This window comes from Pseudorca crassidens, chromosome 5 (genome assembly GCF_039906515.1).
Source record: "Pseudorca crassidens isolate mPseCra1 chromosome 5, mPseCra1.hap1, whole genome shotgun sequence".
NCBI lineage: Eukaryota > Metazoa > Chordata > Mammalia > Artiodactyla > Delphinidae > Pseudorca > Pseudorca crassidens.
In genome coordinates, this window is record NC_090300.1 from 138,152,509 (window position 1) to 138,176,903 (window position 24,395).

At 46.3% G+C, this 24,395-nt stretch overlaps 1 protein-coding gene across 3 annotated transcripts in view; it reads left to right on the forward strand.

The window, feature by feature from the left end:
• Positions 1-24,395, forward strand: part of ITSN1 (intersectin 1) — a 232,299-nt gene that overhangs the window by 166,149 nt on the left and 41,755 nt on the right. Inside the window, exons 24-29 of one of the 3 annotated variants that reach the window (XM_067739396.1) lie at positions 2,287-2,453; positions 5,762-5,807; positions 8,134-8,255; positions 11,570-11,687; positions 13,376-13,567; positions 13,940-15,457. In XM_067739396.1, the coding sequence (XP_067595497.1) occupies positions 2,287-2,453; positions 5,762-5,807; positions 8,134-8,255; positions 11,570-11,687; positions 13,376-13,567; positions 13,940-13,941 (647 nt within the window). In that variant the 3' untranslated portion in view covers positions 13,942-15,457. Of the gene's footprint in view, positions 1-2,286; positions 2,454-5,761; positions 5,808-8,133; positions 8,256-11,569; positions 11,688-13,375; positions 13,568-13,939; positions 15,458-24,395 lie in introns of those variants that run through there. The other 2 variants (XM_067739398.1, XM_067739397.1) reach the window with 2 other exon arrangements.

The window sequence follows — 24,395 nt, forward strand, 5'->3', positions numbered from 1 at the left end:
TTGAGGCCTCAACAAGTAGGTTACAGATGAACCACACACATCCTTAAAGTTGGGCAACAGAAGAGAGTTAAATTCTAACCTTGGTTGACATTTATTACATCCATTTTGAAATGATTTAGGTATTAGAAATTTGAGGAGAGATTGCTGACTTTCTGGAGGGGTGTGAGAGCGCACTGACATCTGAAATTCTGAGAAAAGATACTTAATTATATTAATGGACCACTTATCAGTACTGTATTAAATGTAATCAGATTTCACGTAAACCAGAAACCAGATTAAATAGATGGTTAATTTGGTTAGCTCTTAAAATATGGGCTTGGGAATTGCCAGTGCCCTGTGTTAACATGTCTGGGGAAGAGGGTCTGAGTGGTGAGGAGGCCCCGCATAGCGGTCCTCACGTCTCCCCATTTTCATTGAATCCAGAAGGTCCTCGCAGATGCCTGCATGCACACAGGGCAAGTAAAGCCACAGTCTTTCCTGTCTCCTTGGTATCTTCTGCTGCAGTGTGAAGTTCAGCTAGAGTTCACACTTCTGAAGTTTCTTAAGCATTTCGAAAGTGACTTCAAACTTTGGATCCATTTTAAGAAAGTGACTTTTAAGTGCAGGAATCACTGGGAAAAGGATTGATTGCCAAGGATCCAATCTGAAATGGCCAAACATGAGCTAAGGAACAAGTAACGGAACAAAATGAAAAGGGAAGGGTCAGAATGTTGAGAAATCCGAAAAAGGAATATATTAATGAAAAAACAATGTCCTTATTCAAGCTGCCAAACTTTGATTTCCTTGTGCGGGAAATCATTTTTCCAGTTTTAACTGTGGAGGTGTGTGTCACCAGTGCTGGAGGGCTAAAGACAGAGAGGCTTCTGTTCTGCCTTGTACATTTGGATGACCTTGTATCTCGGGATCTGCTGGCCTCAGCCTACAGGTCAGCACAGGGAGGCTGAAGCAGCCCCTTGGAGAGCTGCCCACATTAGCATAAGCATTAGGAGGGTTTGTGTTTTTTGGTGTTTGTTTTAGCTTTCATTAGTGCCTCCTGCAGAGGCTCTTATAATTAGGACTAAATTAATGTAGTCCTCCATACTAAATTAATTTACATTAAGCTCTGCATTTAAGGACTATCATATGAAATTTTAGCAAGAAACACTCCATCCATCATCCATCATAAAATGAACTTTTCCGGTAAATGGTGTTTTTTTGTTTTGTCGTTTTTGGGGGGGAGTTTTTTGCTTTTTGCTTTTTAAAAAATACACAAAGGCCTAGGATAAAATGGACAAAAAGTGGAAATAAGAAACGTATGTTCATCTTTCCGGAAATCTTTTATTCTCTACCTAGTGTAGTGTCTAGAACTTTGTGTCAAGTGATCTTTCTGAGAGTGTGACTTGGTTTCTAAGCCTTAGTAAAGTCAGCTGTTTATAATTCAAAAGAAAAACTTCCTCTGGAATGCACATCCTTCACATTCAGGACAGTAAAGAACATTAATTCTTGTCCTTTACGACTAAATTACATGAATAATCAAATGTAAGAAACTGTGATTTGTCTTTTCCACTTGTTCAGAAAGGTGTGATTATTTTCTGGGATTGGGTAGACACTACTTTTGTCAGCAGTCCACTCTACCTGTTTATACTTGAATGACAAGTAGGTGTCCGTTTTTAACCAAAGAATATATATTTTAAATTTTGTGTTCTAACAGCTTCCTGCCATCTGTGTATATGGCACAATAGGACTTAAATTTTCACCGAGGCACTTGAATAATGAAAAACGTGTCTTACTTAATTTACATAAAGGATATACCATGTCTAAAAGGTTTCTAAAATGGTGACTTGGTATCTTCAAAAGTGAATCAGATATTTGACGAGGTCACCAAGGAGCCTGGCATGTCAGTGCATCTAACCCAGTGCTCAGCATGACCTAGGTACTCAGTAAATGTTAGCTAAAAGTGAACGTGAAAACCATTTTCATGTAAAAAGAAACCATGGTGTTAAATCGGGGATCACTGTCAGTACTGGTGTTGGTGGACATGCAGTTGGGTTTTTTTTGTTGTTGTTCCTGGTCCTGGGTCTTCACAGGAATTGTCTCCCCGGCTGCAGTTATTGAATTTTTATGTGCAGTCGGGGAATTTGGAGCCCAGGGGGTTCTGTAACTCTGCATTTTATCAGTGACTAGCCTTTCTCTTGAATGGACCTTATCCTAATAATTTCCTTATTCATAATCTTGCTTTTGCAAAGTTGTCTGGGATTTCTGTAAACGATCAAGCTCTCTCCGTATCTCAATATTTCTCCCCACCAGAATTTATTGCCATGTACACTTACGAGAGTTCTGAGCAAGGCGATTTAACCTTTCAGCAAGGGGATGTGATTTTGGTTACCAAGAAAGATGGTGACTGGTGGACAGGAACAGTGGGCGACAAGTCCGGAGTCTTCCCTTCTAACTATGTGAGGCTTAAAGATTCAGAGGTAAACCCACGTTAACTGTTTCCTCTCCCTTTCTGTGCAGCGATTCTCTTTTCAGGGAGTCATGATGTTTGCCGGTGGAACATCATTGTTGGGTTTTGCTAAGTTCTGGAACGTGACAGCAAATACAGTGTGACCTGTAATTGTTTGAAATTGTCTATTGGTGCCGCAGGGTCAGCCTTGGCTTCCCAGAAGCAGAAGAACCCCCCCGGGGCTCAGTGGAGACTGCTCATAATGAGGCTGGTCTGCGTCAGCTGGGATAATACTCAGGATTCATCTCTATTCCTGAATGTAACTGACTTAGGATTCGGAGTAAATATTCTAGATTTAGTCTTCAGGGTCACTGATTTGAGAAACTTCAAGAAAGATACACAGCAATATCTTGCCCATGTAAACAAAAGTATTTTGGTGATACTGGCCCCAGAATATTGGGCAGTAGAGTTTTTAGAATTTGTATTTTTGCCTACACACTAGGAAGACTCAAGATCTAAGAAATTGGTACACTTTGGCTAGAACTTAGTATCTCCGTTGATCAGAGACTGAATTTATTTATTTATTTATTTATTTTTTGAGGTACGCGGGCCTCTCACTGTTGTGGCCTCTCCCGCCGTGGAGCACAGGCTCCGGACGTGCAGGCTCAGCGGCCATGGCTCAGGGGCCCAGCTGCTCCACAGCATGTGACATCTTCCCGGACCGGGGCACAAACCCGCGTCCCCTGCATCGGCAGGCGGACTCTCAACCACTGCACCACGAGGGAAGCCCCCTGGACTGAATTTATTTTAAATGCTGTTATCCTTACAAATTGGAAGTGGCTCCCCATTGTTGTTAATGGGGCCCTAAAAATTCAGTTGCATGAAGTGGCCTTGAGATAGCACAAGATTAAGGAAATGGTGGTGTGGGCCTACTAGAGTATGGGAACCTATCTCGTAGTGGCCAATTTCAAGTTAGTGGGAATTTCAGGTTATAGATGTAGTCATTTAACAGACCCATGGCTGCCTGGGGAGCGAAGCTGGGCCTGGTGATAAGCTATGGTAGTTCTTCCATGTCAGCCTTCTCACCTTCCCTGCAGTTCCTAGGAATAGTTTTATCTGCTGCTTTGTTTTTCTTTTTAAGGAATGTCATTGTTGTTTGGGGAGTTTTTGGTTTGTTTTCCCTTGCTTTGGTCTTGAGAGCAGCTTGCTGAAATTCCCCTGGAGGGATTTGCATAAGTGTTTTACCCTTGGAGAATTTGGCAGAAGCTGGAAAGAAAGTACTTCTTTTCTGTAGGACAGTCATTGTATTGTCCTCTGCAGACCTGGAGAGGGAAAATTCAACTCTTCTGCAGGCCAGCCAGTTATATCCAATAAGAACCATGGAGATATTTCAGGGGAGTAGAGGGAAAACATTAAAAACTAAACTGGATTTCTGCTCCCATGCACAAAACCTCTTAAAATGGCTTTACCTTTGGGATCAGTTAAACACAAAAGCCATTACTTGCATTAGATTTTAATAAATTAGAGTTTTCTACCAAAAACCATCCAAAGTCAGTAAGTTTCAAAAAATGCACTGTGACATTTTCTAAAGGTAAGTTGAGTTGTAAAGTGCTTTCTTAACCGCAGCCTTAAATATCAGCCACAGAAGAACTAACAGTGCCAAAGATTTTAGACATTTAGCAACATTAGTTCATAATAATGAAAAAATCAAAAAAGGCAGCTCTTTCATCCTACTTGGACATAGACTTCAATATTATAAGGCCATATCCCGCCAAACTTAAAAACCAGACCCAGCTTCAGATACCAAAGTTGACCCGTGGACAAGGGGGAGGTTGTCCTAAACCTGCTTCCCTTCTCTACACGAGCAGGGCTGGGGCACGTAGCCTGGATCAACTTTTCTGCTGCATTCTTAAGAAACGCCAGGATGGAACCTGGCCATCTGACTGCGTCTCAGCTTAAGTGCTGGCTGTGGTGTTTAAAAGGGAGCACATTGAAGCTGCTTGAATTCTATCACTGGCTTGCTAATTGCTTTGTTCTTTTTATGGAATAGAGAGAGTATATTTAAGCCTGTACTGGGAAAGTAACTGGTCATTTGGAATCTTCTATCATTAGTGTTCCTTCATTTTGATATGCAGCCTATAAAAATTGCAAGGAAGATGGGTATTGTATAACTTGGTTAATACAGAAAGCATAATCAGAGTAAACATTTTAATTCAAACTTTCCCTGGTAAATGGTTATTGAATTTCAGTATAAATATAGGTAGGGACAATGATAAGTTGTGTTCCTGGTAGATAATTACATATTTTTATTCTTAAAGTTACTCTCATTTAGTTAATTAAACCTTTTGTTTTATTCTGTTTTAATTGGAATACTTAATTTACTGGAAGATAGGGACACAAGAGTGAAAATTAATCTGGAATAAAGCACTTTGCAAGGACAGATTACGGCCTGGCCCCTGTCCCAGCTGAGTCTCTGCTGGCTTGGCTTGCTCAGCTGGTTTAAAATTCCATGAGTATCTATGAAGGAATTCAACCCCAGAGCACTTTTGAAACACTTAGTAGTTGGGGAAAAAAATGGTCTGCTTCTATGGGCGGTGTGTCCAGCATTACAAGAGAAATTTCAGTGTTTAAACAGTGTTAAGGTTTGGGTAGAAAGGATATACAGGAGAGTGGCTGCCTCTTTGGATAATGGGATGGGGGAAGGGGTGTTTGAATTGCCACTGTACTGTTTTCCTTCTTTAAAAAAAAAAAGAAAGCCCTAAAGCAAATGTACCAAAATATTAATATTTCCATGTATTGTTAATATTAATTTAATTAGAATATTAATAATATTAATATTTTCACATATTTAGTCTCTAGTATATGGAGACTATAATAGACATCCATTGCACTCATGGATGTCTATTATAGTCTCTGTACATTTTTTATGTGTGAAGTGTTTAATAATTAACTATTTGGACATCAAGCATGAGCTTAGTGTTTAGGCTGTAGACTAACAGTCTTCCTGGCGGGGCAGCCCCTGTTTCACCTGACCCAGGGACAGGATGCGCCCATGTTACACACAGTCAATACCTGAGCCCTCTGGGGTCCTACAATGCCACTTACTTTGCTAATTTTTCTCTTAAGAAGAGAGTAAAAGCTACATGCTTTTAAAGTACTTATTTCGCCCCATGTTTTCCTTGATACAGATCATAATGTCAGGAGATACAATGCTATGTTTCCCCGGAATGAAAAGGGGAATTTAGGGGCTCAAGCGGGTTTGTGTCATCATTAATCGTTTTTAAGTTGCTTGACCAAAACTCTTCAGTATGCAAATGAGACCTTCTGCTCTGTTTTAAGGGCTCTGGAACTGCTGGGAAAACAGGGAGTTTAGGAAAAAAACCTGGTAAGTGACAAACCCTGATGCTTATTTTTCAATATTTTAAATGTAATTGATAGTTGCTCCCAATCTTTGTTTATTGGGGCCAGAAGCCTTAAAAAAGAAAAGAAAAGACAAAAGAATCTGTCCGAAGAGTGGTTGGAGGAGATCCTTTCCTTGGAATCCATTAATAATGTATTTATAGATGGTTATGAAATGTGGCTGTTGCCTCACACATGGATAGTAGGGACATTACCAGACAATGTTCTCTTGGGATGTGAAGAAATAATTCAGGCAAGATGGTGGGAAGTTATAATGCATGAACCTGTAGGATTTGGGGTCAGCAGCTGCTTAGTCCTCCTCTCGTTAGGTTCAGGAAGCCCTTGTTTGTTTCCTGGAAGCATATTTAGTCCCAGGACATAAATAACGGAGGAGATGAGAGAGCAACACGTATTATCAGAGTGCAGATCCTATTAATTTAGAAGCCATTGGGTGGTTTTCCTCAGGTACATGGTGAAGGTACAAAAATCACAGTCATCCCTCTGAACTCAGAGTGTTTTAGTTTATTTCAACAAAATCACATATTCTATACATACAAGCCTGAAAGAAGAAAGAAGCAGATGTGAAATCATACGGTTGTATGGCCTGTCTTCCTCTCTAGGTCATTTGAGCTTTTGTGCTATTACAGCCTTAAGAAATTACAGGTTGAAAGAGTCACCGCAGTGCTGACAGGGATGTGTATCTGTGTCTGGTGCTCAGCTCCAAATGGGCTTACCTGGCAAGGAAAGGTGGGTTTTTAGGCAGTTGTAGGATTTTAGTCTGACTCAGATGTTGGACCACCCCGGTCAAATGTCTGTTTTAACCAGGAGTATGCTACATTTTGAATTGTCATTCCAGAGGGGCTTCACTTTGCACTGAAACCCGCGAGCTGCTCAAAAAAGCTGGAAAAGACAGAAAAGAGTGTCAGGGCAGGTCACTGGCTACGCAGGCCAGGTCCTTTGAGGAGCAGGGACATCAGGGGCCAAATCGGGCACTGATTTGGATCTTTTCCAAATGGAAAACTCGTGGAGTTTAGAGCTAGTCCTTGGCATGTTGGGGGAGAATTCTCATCCCCAGCAGAGATTTCCCAGCTTGAGCTCTCAGTGGAGCCCACGTATGTGTACGCTGGGCTCTTTCTCGCTTCGCCTGAGCTCTGGGATGCATGCGTCAGGGCCAGTCTGCACCGGGACGGTCTGGTGCTCCTAGCCTGGTGGCCGCTTATTACAGAACAGGGTCCTAGGGGGCTAATGTGCCTTCAGGGAAGCAGGAGCATGGGCCTTTCACCTCTTTCCTTCTGTCTGTCTGTCTTTACTTCATTCCTTCTTTCTTCATCTCTTTCTTTCAAGAACAGTTATGATGGGGAGAGAGTGGAGACGAATAGAACAATCTGTTCTGTCTTGCTTCTAGAAGTTCACAAGGCTGTCGCTGCGGATACACCAGCATTCGGTCAGAGGAGGATTTTGTCCTTTCGTAGTTGAACTCCTGTGCCAGGAGAAATGTACTTTTCAGAGCCTGGTCTGTGGTACTGCTGGAATTTTTCCCATGAGACTGTTCACATTCAGGAAAAGTACAGAACTGTTTACATTTTTTGTTTTCTGTGCTGAATTGTTGTTTTGCATAAAATCCCTCCTCTTGACTGCAGGATCGTCCTCTAACTTGAAGTAAAAAGAAGTAAACTTACATTGATGTGATTCCTACCTGATATTCAGGGATCACCCTCAAAATGTGAGCCTCAAAGAAAATGGGCTTGTGGGTAGAAGAGAGAGTCTAAAGAAAGTCGTAACATAGAAAGAAATTAGCTAGTGCACACTCCTGGTGGTTTCTGAAGAAAACAGATTTCTCTTTCTACTGTACTTGGCAGGTGGAAAAGGTTCACTTGAGTTCCTTGATTCGCTCAACCATCCTTGACTGGACCATGTGCTAATAATAATCAGCACTGTGTGAGGGCGGAGGGCAGTTGGGGATGAATGAGGCCCAGCTGCTGCATCGGGGTGTTCTTGGGAATTGGGGCAGTGGGGGTAGGGTGCGGACTTGGGGGAGAGTGGGAGGTTGTGGAGGCAAGTTGGTACGTTCTGAGAGATGAGGGGGTCCTCGAGCAGACTGGGCAGAACCGGAAGACAAGCCCAGCTCCTGAATACTGCATTTGCCGTGTGGTCAAAGAAGGGCCACCGAGCCTTCTTCGTTTAGTAGAAAACTGGCCCGTACACCGGCTTTGACGATGTTGACCCGTGACCCTGGGAGGTGGCTGTGTCTTCTTAGGCTCTCCTTTTCCTGACTCTAATGATGCACTGCTATGTTTGGTCTTGTTTTCCAGAAATTGCCCAGGTTATTGCGTCCTACACTGCTACTGGTCCCGAGCAGCTTACCCTCGCCCCTGGTCAGCTGATTTTGATCCGAAAAAAGAACCCAGGTGGATGGTGGGAAGGAGAGCTGCAAGTCAGTGTCTTTTCCATTTGTTTAAAATTCTCTGCCCAAATTTCAATATGCAAGATCTCAAAGGGACACCGTTTCGTTGCAAAGTACAGATAACCCTGCACCACCTAAATCCTGCGTTTGTGTAGTGAGAGATGCCATGTTATCTGAATCCATTTGGTTCCTAAGCTTTGGGCAGCCAGGAACAGAATTGTGAGAGCTAAGAATGCTTCTGAAGATGTATCTAAATCTATTGGATTCTTGAGTTCAGACAGTGAGTGGTAGGCTAGTGAGAATTCATGACGGAGTCATCCTTAAGTCACAGCGTTGTAGGAGCGGAGCTTTCCATGAGCGGTGCTATAAGGTGTGGTACCAGAGTAGCCTTTGCATTCAAAGCCACATCTGTACAGCACAACAGTTTTAGTTCCTGTGTGTGTGTGTGTTTGTGTGTCCTCAATTCATCATTCTGTCAAGGCAAACCTTGGTCAGGAAGGCAAAGGTCTATGTTGTGGTGAGGTAAAGAAATACAGCACCTTTCTGTGCAGCTAATTAAAAACTAAAGTGCCGGAGAGTGAAGAGTGAGCTGGTGGACTGAAGAAATGTATCTTGGCTGGAATAGAAGGCACAGCCTGGAGTACCCAAAGGCAAAAGTTCCCCTGGGAGCTTGCTGGTGGGCAGCCATAAAAGCCCTATCGAGCAGGGAGGACGAGATACAGTTTATTGGCTTAGGATTCCATTGGGGTCCTGGAATCCACCCCCCCTCCCCTTTTTTTTTTCTAATTTTTTTTTAAGTGATTGAGTGTTTTGGCTGCATGGCTCACAGGATCTTAGTTCCCCGACCAGGGATTGAACCCAAGCCCCGGCAGTGAGGGCGCCAAGTCCTAACCGCTGGACTGGCAGGGAATGCCCTCCACTCCCCCTTTTAATATGTCTCTTCCTTCACTGGGTAGGAGGAGGCCTTCCTCAGACCGGTGGGTCTCATTTCTTGTAGAGAGTTGCCACCTCATTGGCTTTCCCATCCATATGTGACTCCCCTGTTCTGAAGACTTAAGGGGTATCCCCTTGACATACATACAGTAATATGTACTAAAATAGATAACTAATAAGAACCTGTGTATAGCGCAGAGAACTCCACTTCGATGTACAGTAGAAACTAACACAACATTGTAAAACAACTATACCCCAATAAAAAATTTTTTTTAAAAAAGGGGGTGTCCCCACTGGCCCTCCTTATCAGCCTGCTGGCCAAGACTCCCCTCAGATGCCCTCTTCCCCTTCCAGCATCTGTCTTACCAGTCTGGCCTCTCACAGCGACATCTCTACTCCAGCCTCATTCGGTGATTTGCTCTCTTGAAAACAAGCAGCAACCCTCAGACCCCGATGCCTCACTGCCTTTGCCCATAGCGCCTCCCACATGGTCATCTCCACCTCTCCCCCGTTCAAGAGCCGGCCAAATCCCACTTCTTCCGGAAGCTTTCTGTGACCATCCCACCAGAAGCGACGTCTTCTTCCCGTGAACCGTGGTGGCCCCGATGCCTGCACCACTCTTGGTATTTAGTGTTGATGTGGATATTATTACTTCCATGCATATTTCTTACTTCCTCTTGTAGGCTATCAGCTCTTTGAAGGCAGAAACCGTATTTTTTCATCATCACGTTCCTTGTACCTTGCTCAAAAGAGAGTCCTGAGTGGCTCTTGCAATCCATAATTGCCGTGCCCAGGGGGGCTTCTGGTGCTTTCACCAGCCCTTCTCCCCAGTGGATACACAAATGAAGAAATTGCCAGTGAGCTCTGTGTTCTGCCCTTGTGAAGCTGCAGGGATGGGAGACCTACGGCAGTATATGCTCAATAGATTAACATGGGGGAGCTTTTAAAGGAGTGGCTTCAACCATTGGTGGATTAACAGTGGATTAGAACTTTAGTCCTTGAGCCAAGGGCATGAAATCTATGACTCCAAGGAAAGTGAAATTTGATTGGCATTCTAAAAGTAACCCAGAAGTATCCCTCTTGATAAACTGAATCAGATGAGAGGGCAGAGGTAAGATGGTGGGAAGTTTCCTTTTCTCTTAATTTTATTTCCTTATTTTGGGAATAAGTAATATATTCACATGGTTTCAAATTTTAAAATTACAAGGGACTTCCCTGGCAGTCCAGTGGTTAAAACTCCGTGCTTCCACTGCACGGGGCGCGGGTACAATCCCTGGTCGGGGAGCTAAGATCCCACATGCTGCGTGTCGTGACCCCCAGAAAATTAATTAATTAATTAATTAAAATTACGAAAGGGAATTCAAATGTCTCCCTCCCACCCTGTCCCCAAAGGCAGCTGTTTTTATCAAAGCCTTGCTTCTAGAGGGGGTGTGTGTGTGTGTGTATACGTGCTGTAAGTTAAGTTCTCTGTTCCTGGTGATGTGCAGAAGGGCAGTTATAACACTTATCATCATCCCTAACTAGAGTCTTCATCTCATGGAATTGTGTCAGGAGTGCAAGTCTTCGTTCGCCAACTTCATTATAAGTTCCTCTGTGTCATATACTATCCCCTTCCAACAACTCCCGGCATGTAAACACTCAATGAATGGATTTTGTGTCGAATTAGATAAAAGAGAAGGAGGCAGGCATGGTGGTGGAAAATGTGGCTGATCCATCACATAAGCCTGATGGCTTTTGAAAACAAGGTGAAGTTTAGACTCCTTGTGTCCTCCACATATTGCGTGTATGTCATCTCGTATATGTACAGTTATTCTCCATAGGAAGATCGCAGATGTGACTGTGAATCTTGGCCTGCCACTGATTAGCCTGTAACCTTGAGATTGTCACTTAACTTTTCTGAGCCTTACTCTTTTTATCTGGGAACTAGGAATAGTAATAGTGGGAAACGGAAATAGTAATAGTATTATCCTTCTGGAATTGTTGTGTAGGTAAATGCAGATAAGGTGCTTAGCACAGGCCTGGCTCATAAAAAGCACCCAGCACGTGCTGACTGCCATTATTATCATTCCTAAAATCCATATATAACATTGGCATAAACCATAACCTCTACATTACCTGAAAATGACAGCTGAGAGCTGTTAAATGAGCAGTTTCCCATCCTGTACATACTACATAGTGCTCTGTGATCCACACAGTCCAGCCCATGCCAGAACATTCTAGGCTTTGCTGATTGATAGCTGCCACGATTTGAATTTTAGCTGGCATGTTTTCATTTTGTAATACAGTAATCCGTAGATTCTACTATTGATGTCATTTGTTTTTCAGTTATATGTAAACTTGGTATAAGTGCAAAGTATAACATGAAAGAACATGAACCTTTGAAACATTGTAATGTAATTTTTTGTTATTAGGCACGCGGGAAAAAGCGCCAGATAGGCTGGTTCCCTGCTAACTATGTCAAACTTTTAAGCCCTGGGATGAGCAAAATCACTCCAACAGAGCCACCTAAGCCCGCAGCATTCCCAGCAGGTAAGCAGCTTATACTCTCTGCTCAGAAAATGGTCTATGCGTCATGGTAGCCTTTCCACTCAATTTTTTTAGCTTAGATTGTCTTTCACACTGGCTGTAAGCGCTTCTTGTACTTGCTGGGGCTGACACCCAGCTAATGTGATATGGAGTATGTTTTTCAAAAGGACCAAGTATCGAAGCAGCTTTGCTGTGCTGGGTACAACAGAGCCCTTGTTGGAACCGGCTTCCTAAAGGGGCCCTGAATGCTATGCCATTGAAGCCAGATTTTTCTCTTGATTTCCTTCCAGCTATTTAAATTGGAATTTGGGCTGGGGGCGAGGGGACAAAAAGGGCCTCCTAAAAATAAATGGCCGGGGTCTAAATAGGTCAGGAGATTGAGCTGGGAGGCCTCAGGGCTCTGTTGGTTGTAATGTGCCGCTCAGTTGAGACTGAAATAGCTCCCCTGCGACATTTCCTGTGAACACAGGGGCTGCGCTTAATGGACAGGATGTTATACACGCTCTGCTAAAGGGCTAAAAAGGAACAGAGGCTCGGCAGCTTAGATGGTTGGCTGTTTTCTGATTGAAGAGACCAAATTAGATCCTTCGGTAATAGTTGAGATGGGCGAGGTTAGGGGAGCAGACTTCTGCTTTAGGTCTTTAAGCCATCAGTGCTTGGGTGGCACTTGTGGAAAATGCAGAAGTTTCATTCCAGTACCTTGTGGTTAAATGTCTATGCTGTACATCCCCAGCGAAATCAGATTAAAACCTGGCAGCCTTTGCAAGAAATGAAAGGACTGGCCAACACTGTGACTGGTTCCCAACCACAGCTGGGCCCCTTTGCTTGAGCCGTGGCCTCATGTGGGCAGAGGAGTGTGGTACCAGCTGGATCTCCTCTCCCTTGGGGAGGCCTGGCGGCGTCCCCTTCATCAGGTTGGTTAAAACCCGCAGAAATAGTTTGCTGAGGTGATTGGATTAGCTGGAGCATCTTTAAAGCCTGAGACTGTATAGAGGTTGGTTAGGAAAGATTAACTGGGGGTAAAACCTAACTAGGCAAACTTTATCTGAAGTGTAAAAATGCCAGGGCATAAAGGCAGTGTAACCTCCTATAGTTTTGAGGGGAAAATGAGAAAAGAAAAATTGTTCTTGAATGTGGAAATTGTGTGTTTCTTTGAGAAAAAATTTTGAGACACAAAGGTACAGCAGAATAAAACACTGATTTTACTTTTCACTAAGAGTCGAACTTTTTGGAGGTCAGATGATAATTACCTTCCACCTTAAAAAAAAAAACAAAAAACAAAAGAAATAAAGAGCAACAGTGAAGTCCCCATGATAGGCAGCTGTGTGTGAAGTTGGGCCAATGTTCAGAGTCAGCATTTTGAAGGAGTGCCGCTGCACTCAAATAGAAATGATTCCATGGAAGCTTTCAGTTATCACTGTACATTTTCTGCTGACAACTAAACGTGTAAAAGAGGAAGATATTATAGAAACTCAAGGCTTGGTCTGACATTTTTGCTGTCGTCTTGGTTTTCAATCCTCCGTCTTCCTCTACTGCCCCCACTACACAAAGCCCATCAGAGCCCTCCACTTACTTCTGTCCTCTTCGGAAAGGACACAGATGAGACACAAGAGTACCTAATACCCCCAGGTAGCCCGTCCCGCGAGCCACGCAGGTGTGCCGCCGCCCCTCACCTGGCCTGTCTCCTGCAGTGTGCCAGGTGATCGGGATGTACGATTATACCGCGCAGAATGACGACGAGCTGGCCTTCAACAAGGGCCAGATCATCAACGTCCTCAACAAGGAGGACCCCGACTGGTGGAAAGGAGAAGTCCACGGGCAAGTGGGGCTCTTCCCGTCCAATTACGTGAAGCTGACCACAGACATGGACCCCAGCCAGCAATGTAAGTGCCCTGGTGCCTCGGTTGCCTCTCCTCTCTGGTGTCTCATGGTGAAACATGCAGCATTGCTCTGATTCTGCTGAGCTTTGTTTGCAGAACTTAAAGCTAGACCATTGCTGCATTCGCAACAGTCTCTTTGAAGACCTTCTGTAATGCAAGACTTTATCTCGTGGGGTTTTTGTTTTGTTTTGTTTCTTTAAAAAAAAAATCATTCCTTCTGTAGCATGTCCCCTCCCTTCCCTCCCCCCCTTTTCCTTTTTTTTTTCTTTTTAATCATTTTGGCACCATGCTGTTTACATGCCTGACTCATTTTCCTAGCTTGAATTTTGCTCATTGTTTTGTTTTGCTTATGTGTTGTTTTCCTCCTTTTTCTAGGAATCATATGTTGTCCATCCCCCCCTCAGGCTTGAAAGTCCTCAAAGAGACCCACTATCCCATATCACTGCCCAGAGGGATGATGGGAGATGCAGCCTTGATCATGTGACTTCCAGCATGATCACCTACTGCCTTCTGAGTAGAAGAACTCACTGCAGAGCAGTTTACCTCATTTTACCTTAGTTGCATGTGATGGCAATGTTGAGTTATTACTTGCACAGATAGAAGCAAAAAAATTACAAAAATACACAGGGTAGTGGGTCCTTTTGTGGCTTTCCTAGTGACTCAAATTGACTTCCCCCCACCTTTGCACAGGTGCTTCCAATAGTTTTCAAATTATTTTAAAATAAATATCTTAGCCTTTTAATAAAAAAAAGTGAATTACTTCTTTGCTATTTTGGTTTTGCAAAAAGACCCACTATCAAGGAATGCTGCATGTGCTATTAAAAAATGTTCCAAATGTCCATAAATCTGAGACTCGATGTATTTTTTTCATTTTGTCCAGTGTTACCAACTAAATTGTGTCGTTTGGGTTTTTGACCCCCTACTATAGAAGTACAGAGGAGTTCAGTATATCTGTTTTAAAGACGTGTAGAACGAGGCCAATTAAACAGAAGCTGTTTTGTGCTTGTTTGTGTGTATCAGATGTACCTTGTTGAGCATGTAATAATACATCCTGTACATAAGAAATTAGTTCTTTCCATGGCAAAAGCTGTTATCTTGTATGATGCTCTAATCACATTACATTAATTTTATTTTGCACAGTGACCTTGTAGCCACACGAGAAAGCACCTGTGTTTTTGTTCGGTCTCAGATTTATCTGGTTGAGTTGGTGTTTTCTGTTTTGGGTTTTTAATTTTGCGTGTTTTCATACCATAAATCCGTAGACAACACCACTGAGGTTGTTACGATCAACAATATCTACAATCTCGCCTTAGTCTCTGTTACACCAAGTTTTATTCCAGTGACTTTTCATGGAATGACATATTTTGAACAAGTAATTTTCTTGACAAGAAAGAATGTATAGGAGTCTCCCTGCAATTAATTTCCAATGTTTACATTTTTTAACTAGACTGTGGAATTTCTACAGATTAATATGAAATGGAGCTCATGGTCCGTTAATGTGTTGGATATGTTGTAGCTGAAGCCATGTTTGTCTTTTAAACACTAGTTGGAAGCTCTCAATAAAAACGCCGTTGCCGACAGCACAGAAAATGGGGCGGGGGGCAGGGAGCCTCAAGCACAACCTAGCGGTTCTACTAATGACTTTTTAACAGTAGTGAACTTCTGTTTCTACGTCTCTCCCCTTGGGGATTCCATGCTGGCGATTGTGTAGAGGTCTTTCTCCACTCACATGGTGCCGAGAACGAGGACTCCCCCTCATTCACTGGCGCGTCAGTATTTTCATGGATATGAATGTAAAATATATAAATATATAAACCTGCGGCTTTAACAACTGTAATACAACTTTTGAATTAGTTATGTGTATAGATAATTAAATTCTTCATATAAAAGTTAGATGGAAATGTCTCTGTGTTCTTGATGTTGGAAGCTGGCAGTGGTGACGGGGAACAAGCAGACTGGGCGTGAGCAGGTGGCCTGCTGTCCATTGTGATACAGACACCATGAGAGCCTCACTGAGTCTTCTTTGAATGGCCCTCCCTCTTCCCCTGCTACCCACCCCTCCCTGATCAATCTGCAAACAGTTAACCCTCATAATACTGGTTTTGAAGAATAGAACTACCACCCAGCTTCGTGCTTAACTGTCTCATTGGGCTTTTGGTACATGGTGCTGATACATTGGCAGGTGTGTGATGTGACTCAGAGTATAAAACATTTGTCCAAAAGATATATCACGATAAGGGTCTGTTGAACATACAGATGTGGGTAAATACGGAAACTTTCACATCTTCCATACTGTTGTTCTCCATCCGTTTCTGCCTTGCACACTCCAGTCTCGTTGCCTTTGCAGAAACAGACTGGTGTACACGTTGATGGAACTGTTGGCTACGATGACCACGTGCTTGATTCCGTTCAGGAACTTCACTTATTGGTCCTCCCCTGCCATTCAGTGGAAAAGTGATTTCCTTCATCAGTTCACCAAATATTGTGGGGGAGAGATCCATCGGGTGTGGACGCCCCTCTGGGTTCTGGGGAGAGCGTGCTGCTCCGTCAGTAGAGACAGGGTCCCTGTCCTCATGAAGTTCATGTTCTAATGGGAGGAACAAGCAGAAAACCAAACTACTGCATAAGTATCTGTACATAAATATATGTGGGGTGGGTGTGTGCGTGTGCGTGTGTGTGCTAAGGTGATACGTTCTATGCTAGGAGAAATATGGACGCCAGGTAACACTGAGCAGGACATCCAGAGCCGACCGGGCGGGGAGGGCGTTGAAGGGAGGGATCAGAGAACCCTTCCAGGAGAAAGGGATGTGTAAGCTGAGACCGGAAGGATGGGTAGGAGCCGGATGAAGCCGGGAAGAGAAGTGGCTGTTTGAGGCAGAGATGTCACACGGAGGCCCAGAGGTGGGCGGAGAGATCCCTGTCACTGTCCCCCAGCCCACCCCCCTGTGAGCGGTCTCTTGGCCGGGACCCCTTCACCTGTATAAGTCAGTGTTTCCAGCCTTGAGCTCGGCTAGCAGGGACGCAGTTGCCAAGGTGGGTAATGCCCTCTAATACTCTCTATAGCTCTCTCCAGGCCCCTCTCCATAGATCATCCCTCTAGGCTGTGTTCTGAGTTTGTTGACACAGGTTGGTCCCCAGGAAACTGCTCTTTCCCCCTCCCAGATCATTCAGTTTGCACTGGATTGTAGAGTAGCCATCTGACCCAGTGCTCCTCAACCAGAGGGAGGGAAGACCACGGCATCCAGTGGGTAGAGGCTGGGGATGCTGCTAAACATCCTACAGTGCACCGGACGGTCCCCCACAGCGACAGTCCCCCTGGGGCCACAGCGATCCGGCCCCAGGTGTCACCAGTACCAAGGTTGAGAAACCCTGGTCTCATCCCACTGGCTGCTGTGGGTAATGCTCTCCTGGTTGCTCTGGGTGAATATACTTGCGACTGAACTTTGGGTACAGTTTTGCCCCAGTGGCACGTGGACAAGAAGAGGACAACGTGCTTTCCTGTGTCCGCCTGCCCCGCCCATGCAGAGCAGGACCCAGAGAGCTGAAGGCAGCCACGTGGCCCAAGCTCCAGGCTGCCTCTGCATAAAATGGTATCTGGGAGAAGCCGATCTAAAGCAAGGATTCATTCCCCTGTAAAGTTACAGTGTATTACATCATTGCATGTCCACCCTGTTCTGGAATTAGGCCCAGATCCCCTAGCAAGTGGTGACTGGGTCCTCTCCACCTTCTCTGATGGCATCAGAAGAAAAACCTGCTAACACTAGCTTAGGAAAACCTTCGAAGTGGTGGGTTTAACTGTATGAAGTATTTGCCAGTACTCCTGTTTCTGACCTATAAAACGGCAGTTTCATGTGGTTCAACCCAATACACTGTATGATCTCTGGGCACATACTAGGGTAGGTGCTCAAGAATGCCTGTCCAGTGGGTGGGACCGGGAACTAGTGAATGAGAGGAAAGCACCGACTTCCGGTTCTTGGGTCGCAGTCTATCACCCCCGGAGAGGAGAGGAGAGGCCGGGCTGTCTCTGCAGTTCCCTTCCGCTTTTAGGTGTGAGCTTCCTGAGAGCAACAGTCTCCTTAGAAGGGGCTGCTCCTGAAGCCTCTCGCTCATTGGTCAGTGCAGGAGGCTGAGGACCGGGATGCCAGGGCGTCTTCCCCTGCGTCTGGACCAGGTCTCCATGCCAGCCCGGGTCTTATCTGGGGAACAGGCCTAACAAATCAGTCAGTCCTGTTTCCTGGCAGAGTGAAAATCACTTATGAGAGAAAGTGAATATTCATTTTTCCTTCTAGCAAAATTGTAAGTTAATCCTATTCATTCTTTTTAGTTCCCAAAATACCCAAGAGAATTTTTATGGAAACGACATGGAATGCCAACAGTCCCAAAACTGCACAGAAAAATAGCCCTTTCTTCAAAATGTCTGATATTTTGGATCTGGTAGGATAGGGAAACATAATGAGGTCAAGGATCACGATAGCTTGATGTGAACATCTCACTTCAGCCAAACTTCTCTTGGGCCTTTCTTTAAGAAAACTCCACACATAAAAACCAGACTTCCAAAATGTTTCCTGGTGTGTGGTGATTCCATATCAAAGGTTTCCATTGCCTCTTAGGAAGGTTCTGTTCTTGACACTGAAAACTCCCTGGGCATTTTTTAATAATATAACTTGAGTCACAAAAACTGAAGGTTTTGTTTGTAGAAAATGAGAATCAGCTATAAAATTGTATCAGTGCAACTTCCTGTTAAGCATGCTACCTCTTTGAAGCTACGATGTTATTATTTTATGTTGTCAGCAGACTGGGTGTGTGTGTGTTTGTGTGTGAGAGAGAGAGAGAGACAGACAGACAGACAGACAAAGAGAGACAATGATTTACAGGTGACTTAAATGCCCACGTCAGTAGCTTGGTAATAGTGGGTGAATGGTGAGCTCGTAGTACCACCAGTAAGCAGACAAGTATCACTCTCGAAGATCCTGGCACAGGCTGACAGCCACTGTTCCCACATCTGCTTGGCACATAATGTCAGATGATGCCACAAGCTTCCAAAGAGGAAGCATCCCTTCCTTTGACCCAGCCCATCATGTTTTTAAAAGTTGGACAGAGTCTCCTCTGTGTATTTTCTCCTGACACAGGAGGGGGAAAGGCACTTTTGAGCTGCCATTTTTCATCAACGATGCTGCTTCACTCAGAGTACTGAACAACTTGACTCCCCTTACATGCCCCAAGCTGCCCCTTCCCCCCTCGGTCCCTGCCACACACAGTCCCCTTTGGTCCCAGTCCACTTAGTTGCAGTCCAGGCCCCACATAGGAAAAGGTCTACGGTGGCCGCAGGTACATGCAGAGGTGCTACCCCCTGCCCCCCGGGATTATTTGAGGAGGTTGAAGTCTTGGAGAACACTGGGCACACGCCCTGCACTTTGTAGCTGAGGGCACTGACGGTCTGGGAGCTACAGTGACATTCTCAAAGGCAGCTCCCAGACTCTCTGGCTTGTGCATTTGAGAAGAGCAGCCCTATCTCTGCCAGGGCTTCAGAGCCACCCACCTCCACGTCATCAGTGACTGCATCTGTGGAAAGATGGAGAGCGAGTTCCCCTTCCCTTGTGTGGTCCTCCCACTCCTGGGGCTGCCATGGGAGGGAATGATTCCAACATATTGCTGCCCCTTTCAGCACATGGGCTCAAGACGCCACTGGCTTCCTCAACCGTAGTCCTTCTCACTGCAACTGCAGGCAGATTTTCCAAAGACACAGGCTTGCCCTCACTCTGGACCAACCTAGGAACACGTGTTGCTGTAGCTTCTCAATTTTCATTCCCTGGCCGCTGTATATAATAACACAACTTATCTACAAGTTTAGTGTAATATTTGACTCCATTTCTCTTAAAATTTTGGAACACTTGCTTTTCTTTCTTTCTTTTTTTTGGCTGTGCTGTGCAGCTTGTGGGATCTTAGTTCCCTGACCAGGGATTGAACCTGGGCCCACTTCAGTGAAAGCGCCGAGTCCTAACCACTGGACCATCAGGGAATTCCCTGGAACATTCTATTTGGGTAGATAGTAGAGGGGAGCGTGGGGGACCCACATAACTGTATCCTGGGCCCTTTTAGAGGCTAGGAAGCAATACAAGATGGCAGTTCAGAGCAGGGGTTCAAATCCCAGCTCTGCCCCTCACTGGTTGTGTGGTCGTGGGCAGATTACTTAACCTCTGTGCTTCATTTTCCTCGTTTACGTATGGAGAGATAATAATAACACCTAGCAGATAGTAAGCTCCCAATAGATATTAGCTTTGTTGTTACTGTTGCTGAGGAGAAAAGGCATCTGTGCCTGGTCGGTGAGCATCACGGAATCCATTTAACTGGCTTCCTGTTTTCTTGCATTAAACCCAGACAGCACAGGATTGTGTGCATTTAAGACTTTCAGAAAACACGCTTTTGCAGATGGGGATTTCAGAGAAAAAAGCTTGGACAGCTTCCCTGAAAACTGTCAGACGTCTCATTCATTTGTGCGCAAATCGGGGCCCTTCTCAGTTAGCAGGAGGCTGGCCCATGTCAAAGCAAGCAGCTTTTTCAAACACCTTCCTGTGCTCCCTAAACGTGCAGGGACATTTGGGATTTGGGCCACAGTCTCGGCAGATGTCCTGGCAGAGGGGGAGAAGCCGCCCTGGGTTTCACACGGCTGGTTGGCAGTGGGGAGACCAACAGAGCCAGTGGAATGCACAAGGCTTTTAAATGTCACGTCTGTGGACTGTGTTGGCAGGCCCATGCGGCGCTCCACAATAAACCTGTCACACAGGCATTGAGTCACTGGGTCCTTTATTTCTCATCACTGCATTCTGTGGCCTTGTGTTCTCTTGCCAGCAAAGATTGGAACGTTCAGCCCCCAAATATGCCAGAAGCTCGTTGTTTTTTAAAGCAACCATGTAGCTTGCCTAAGGGATGTGTATCACTAGGGGCTGCTTCCCCAAGGTACTGTCTCCAGAGCAACCACCCCCAGCACACTTGAAGACTGGAGGTTAATTCTCTCCTACCCCCCTGTGCACACCCTGAGATGCTTCTCAGGATCCAGAGCTTTGGGCCTTGGGCATCTCTGCCCTCTTTGCCGGGCCTCCAGCAGACCGCAAGCCCTACAGTCTGCCCCAGCTCAGGAGGCAAAGCCAGGATGCCCCCTCTCCTCTCTGGGGCATTGCCTTGGGGTTCTGAGGCCCCCTTGGGAAGGGCCCCACGCATCTGAATCCCCCGCTGATGTGACCTCCTGTAGGAACCTTCACCCTACCGCATCCTCAAGGGGCAGAAGTACATCCTCTCCGTCCCTTTTCCCCCTGACTGTATCACAGGCTCAGGACACCGCCTGCATGCTGATTTCCAGCAAGCACCTCCTTTCCCGCTACTTCCTTGAGAATCTCAGCTGAGGAATACGGATCCAGGCGATGAGGCTGGGCTCAGCAGAACCCCAGCAGACAGGGTGCCTGCTCTCCGAGCGGGAAGAGGCCACCAGCAGACAAATAAGCAGAATCGTTTCAGCTAGTGGTGGATGACCTGGGACAAGTGTGACGGAAGTCCAGGGCTATAGCAGATGGCCTCTCTGGAGAGGTAACGTGAAGGGGTGGAGATCTGACTGCAGAAAAAGAGTCGGCATGCAAACGTCAAGGGGAAGCGTATTCCAAGCCCCAGGAACAGCCAGTGCGAAGGCCCCGAGGGTTGATGAGTTTCTCCTGCTCCTCCCGTAAGGATGCACTAGTCTTCTACCCGGTACCTGCTCCATGCTTGCCATCTTCCAGCCTCTTCTCCACACCATGGGCAGAGAACTATTTTAAAAACCCAATTAATTCTGCTTAAAATCATCCAGGGAGGTCCCTGGGATAATGACCCAAATCTTGCATTTGGTCCATGAGGCCCCGCTTGATCTGCTCCCTTCTCCTGCCCATGCGCAGCCCCTGCCCTGCCCTCTCATCATTTATTCCTACCTGTTTGCCCATTTTGTGCTCAGCCTTCCCCAACCAGGGTCTTCCTTTCTGAGCTGCTGACGGGACCACCATTAGTGGCCTCTGTCATCTACAAACCTTCCACGTTTCTGGCATCAGAACGGGTTGCGGGTGCAGGGGCTGCAGCTACTCTGGCTTCCAGGAGGAGATACTGATGCTTAAAGAGGTGCAGTCCCAGGCTGGTGTCCAGCATCCTGGTGTAATGTTCTTTCTATTTCCTTCTGCTACCTTTTGGGTCACCATGATGACCCTAAACAGAAGTCTGGGCTTCTGTTGGCCCAGTGGGTTTCCAACTGGCTCTCTTGAAAACTGCCTCCTCTGACCTCCAAATTACTTGACGGAAAGGTCCACTTTTGGGACTTCTCTGGTGGTCCAGTGGTTAAGACTCCACGCTTCCAGTGCAGGGGGCACGGGTTCAATCCCTGGTCGGGGAACTAAGGTCCCGCATGCCGTGTGATGCAGCCAGAAAAAAAAGAAAGGTCCACTTTCATCACTGGTCCCCACTGTGGCATCCTGGCTGGGCAGACAGCATGGACGTGGAGCCTTTCCCTGCCTTGTAGATCACACGACTCAACCTCCCTGAGCTTCGTCTTCCTCCCAGGGTTCTGTGTGCCTGCATGTCCGGGGGAGGTGGTATGTGCGCTCGGGTCCATGGACCCCCGCCCTGCCTGTCGAGTCTTACGCAGCCAGGCCTTCTATCACCACACTTTCCTCACCACCTCTCCAAGATTCTTGCATTCAGCTGAAGCCACTGGTGGGCCCCAGCTGGAATGCCCTCACCCCATCTTTCCCTGCTGTGTCTGCCCACCTTCACCCCTCCTTTCTCTGCTGCCTTGGCCAGCCCCTCTAACCCGCCATGTCTGAGCTCTTTGCTGAATACTAGTTACTTACCGTACATAAGCTGAGTGGGTGGAAGCTGGTGCATAGACAGAGATACTCGTACCTCCTTCCTCAGACTGTGAGCTTCTTGGGAGCCAGGTCCTATCCCATGAAGACCTACAAACACTAAATAGCAAAGGTACCTGCCTTTGTATTTAGTACTGAATGATGCCCAGTCTCCCCATCTGCTTAGAAACTGGAGGGCAGCCCCTACCTCTCACACTTGTGTATTCCCCACGGTACCTCACTCTCGGCCGTTGCTCAGGAAGTGTCAGTGGTGGACAGTCTGGTGTTGCCCCCCTGTCGTTCCGCAGGCTTACTTCTTCATCCCCAGCGAGGCTGGAGGGAAAGGATGCACCCCAGTGTCCAGTCTCCCCGCTGTGTGTGGCCTAGAGCCTTGCACCAACTGCACCTGGGAAGGCACCGCTCTGAAAAGATAAATCCACATGAGGGAATTCCCTGGCGGTCCAGTGGTTAGGGCGTGGCGCTTTCACTGCCATGTCCTGGGTTCGACCCCTGGTTGGGGAACTATGATCCCGCAAGCTGTGCGGTTGCAGCCAAAAAAAAAAAAAAAAAATCCATGTGAGAAGACCTTAGAACAGGAAATGAGCTTGTTAATCATGAGACTTATTATTCACCATTCTTACGCCACCCTGAATAATATATATTGATTTTGTGTTTGGTTTTATGTCTCCCCTCCACTAGAATGGAAGCTCCATGGAAGCAGGGACTTGAGGGCATCTCTGCAGTTGCTAAGAAAGAGAACGAGATGTCATGGGCTCGGGTGGTCTCTTGTGTTCCAGTGGGGTCAGTTTGCCAAGTTAGGAGAGACCACAGGGGACCAGGTTGTTCTTAGACCCTTGTGAAGAAAGTTCCACTGGGATGAGAAGTCCACCCATGCCCCTGTGGACCACCCAGGGCTGGTTTGGTGTCCGGAGCTTCCCATGGGCTGGGGCTGCCCTGGGACTGGTCAGCCAGGGTCATTTTCAGAGGAGACCTGGCAGCCTTGACCCAGTCTGGTTGCCACCAACCCCCACCAGCCTCTGGCTCCGAGGACAGGAGTGTCCTCTCAACTGGGTCATCCAGGAATGGACTGGGAGAGCCATGGGTATGGGCCACCCTCAGCCCCACTCTTTCAAAAGCTCGTGGTTTCCTTGTGAGTCTCCACTTTCCAAGACAGCAAGAGCAAAGGTTTTATTCCTGATCTCAGAAGTCACCGTCCATCTCTGGACTCTGCTCTCCCATCCATAAAATGAGGGCATCAAGCAGACTGATCTTACAAGCTCTAGCCCTGGAGTTGGGGGTCAGGTGGTGGTGGCAGTGTGGCCTCCGGGAACAGAGCATCAGAGGTTCTCTGGGCTCTGGCGTGTGGATGGCCTTAGAGGATGGCATTCTGTGGTTACGGCCATCACATCTCCTTGGACAAGTGGCGTGAGTGAGCTGCCTTGGGCTGGAGTCGGTTCAGCGGTTGTGGCCACTCTCATCCTGCATGTGCCTGGACTGATCTAGTTTCTGAGTCTTACTCCTTCTTCACGCCAGGCGCCTTGTTTCCAGGCAAGCTTCCCTCTCATGGCGTGGTCCTCACCGTTGGCTGCGCATCAGAACCTCCTGGAAGGTTTACAAGTCATGGACACCCGGGTCGCACCCCAGCCAGTCATATTCGATGAGTCTGCAGTACAGCGGGGACGCCAGGCTTTTTAAAGGCTCCTTAGGTGATTCCGACGTGCAGCCAAACTCGAGAGCCACGGCCCCCTCCATCCTCCACACAGCTGCCACAGACACCCTCCCAAAATACAGCCAGACCTTCCCTGGCTCCCCAAGCAAAGACGAAAATCCAGACACCTAGCTACATTGTTCAGAGCCTCCTCGACTGTACTTCCCCACCTGTTAGGGGTGAATTGTGTCCCCAAAATTCATATGTTGAAGCCCTTACCCTTATTCTTCATACCACAGAATACGACTGAATTTGGAGAAGGGAC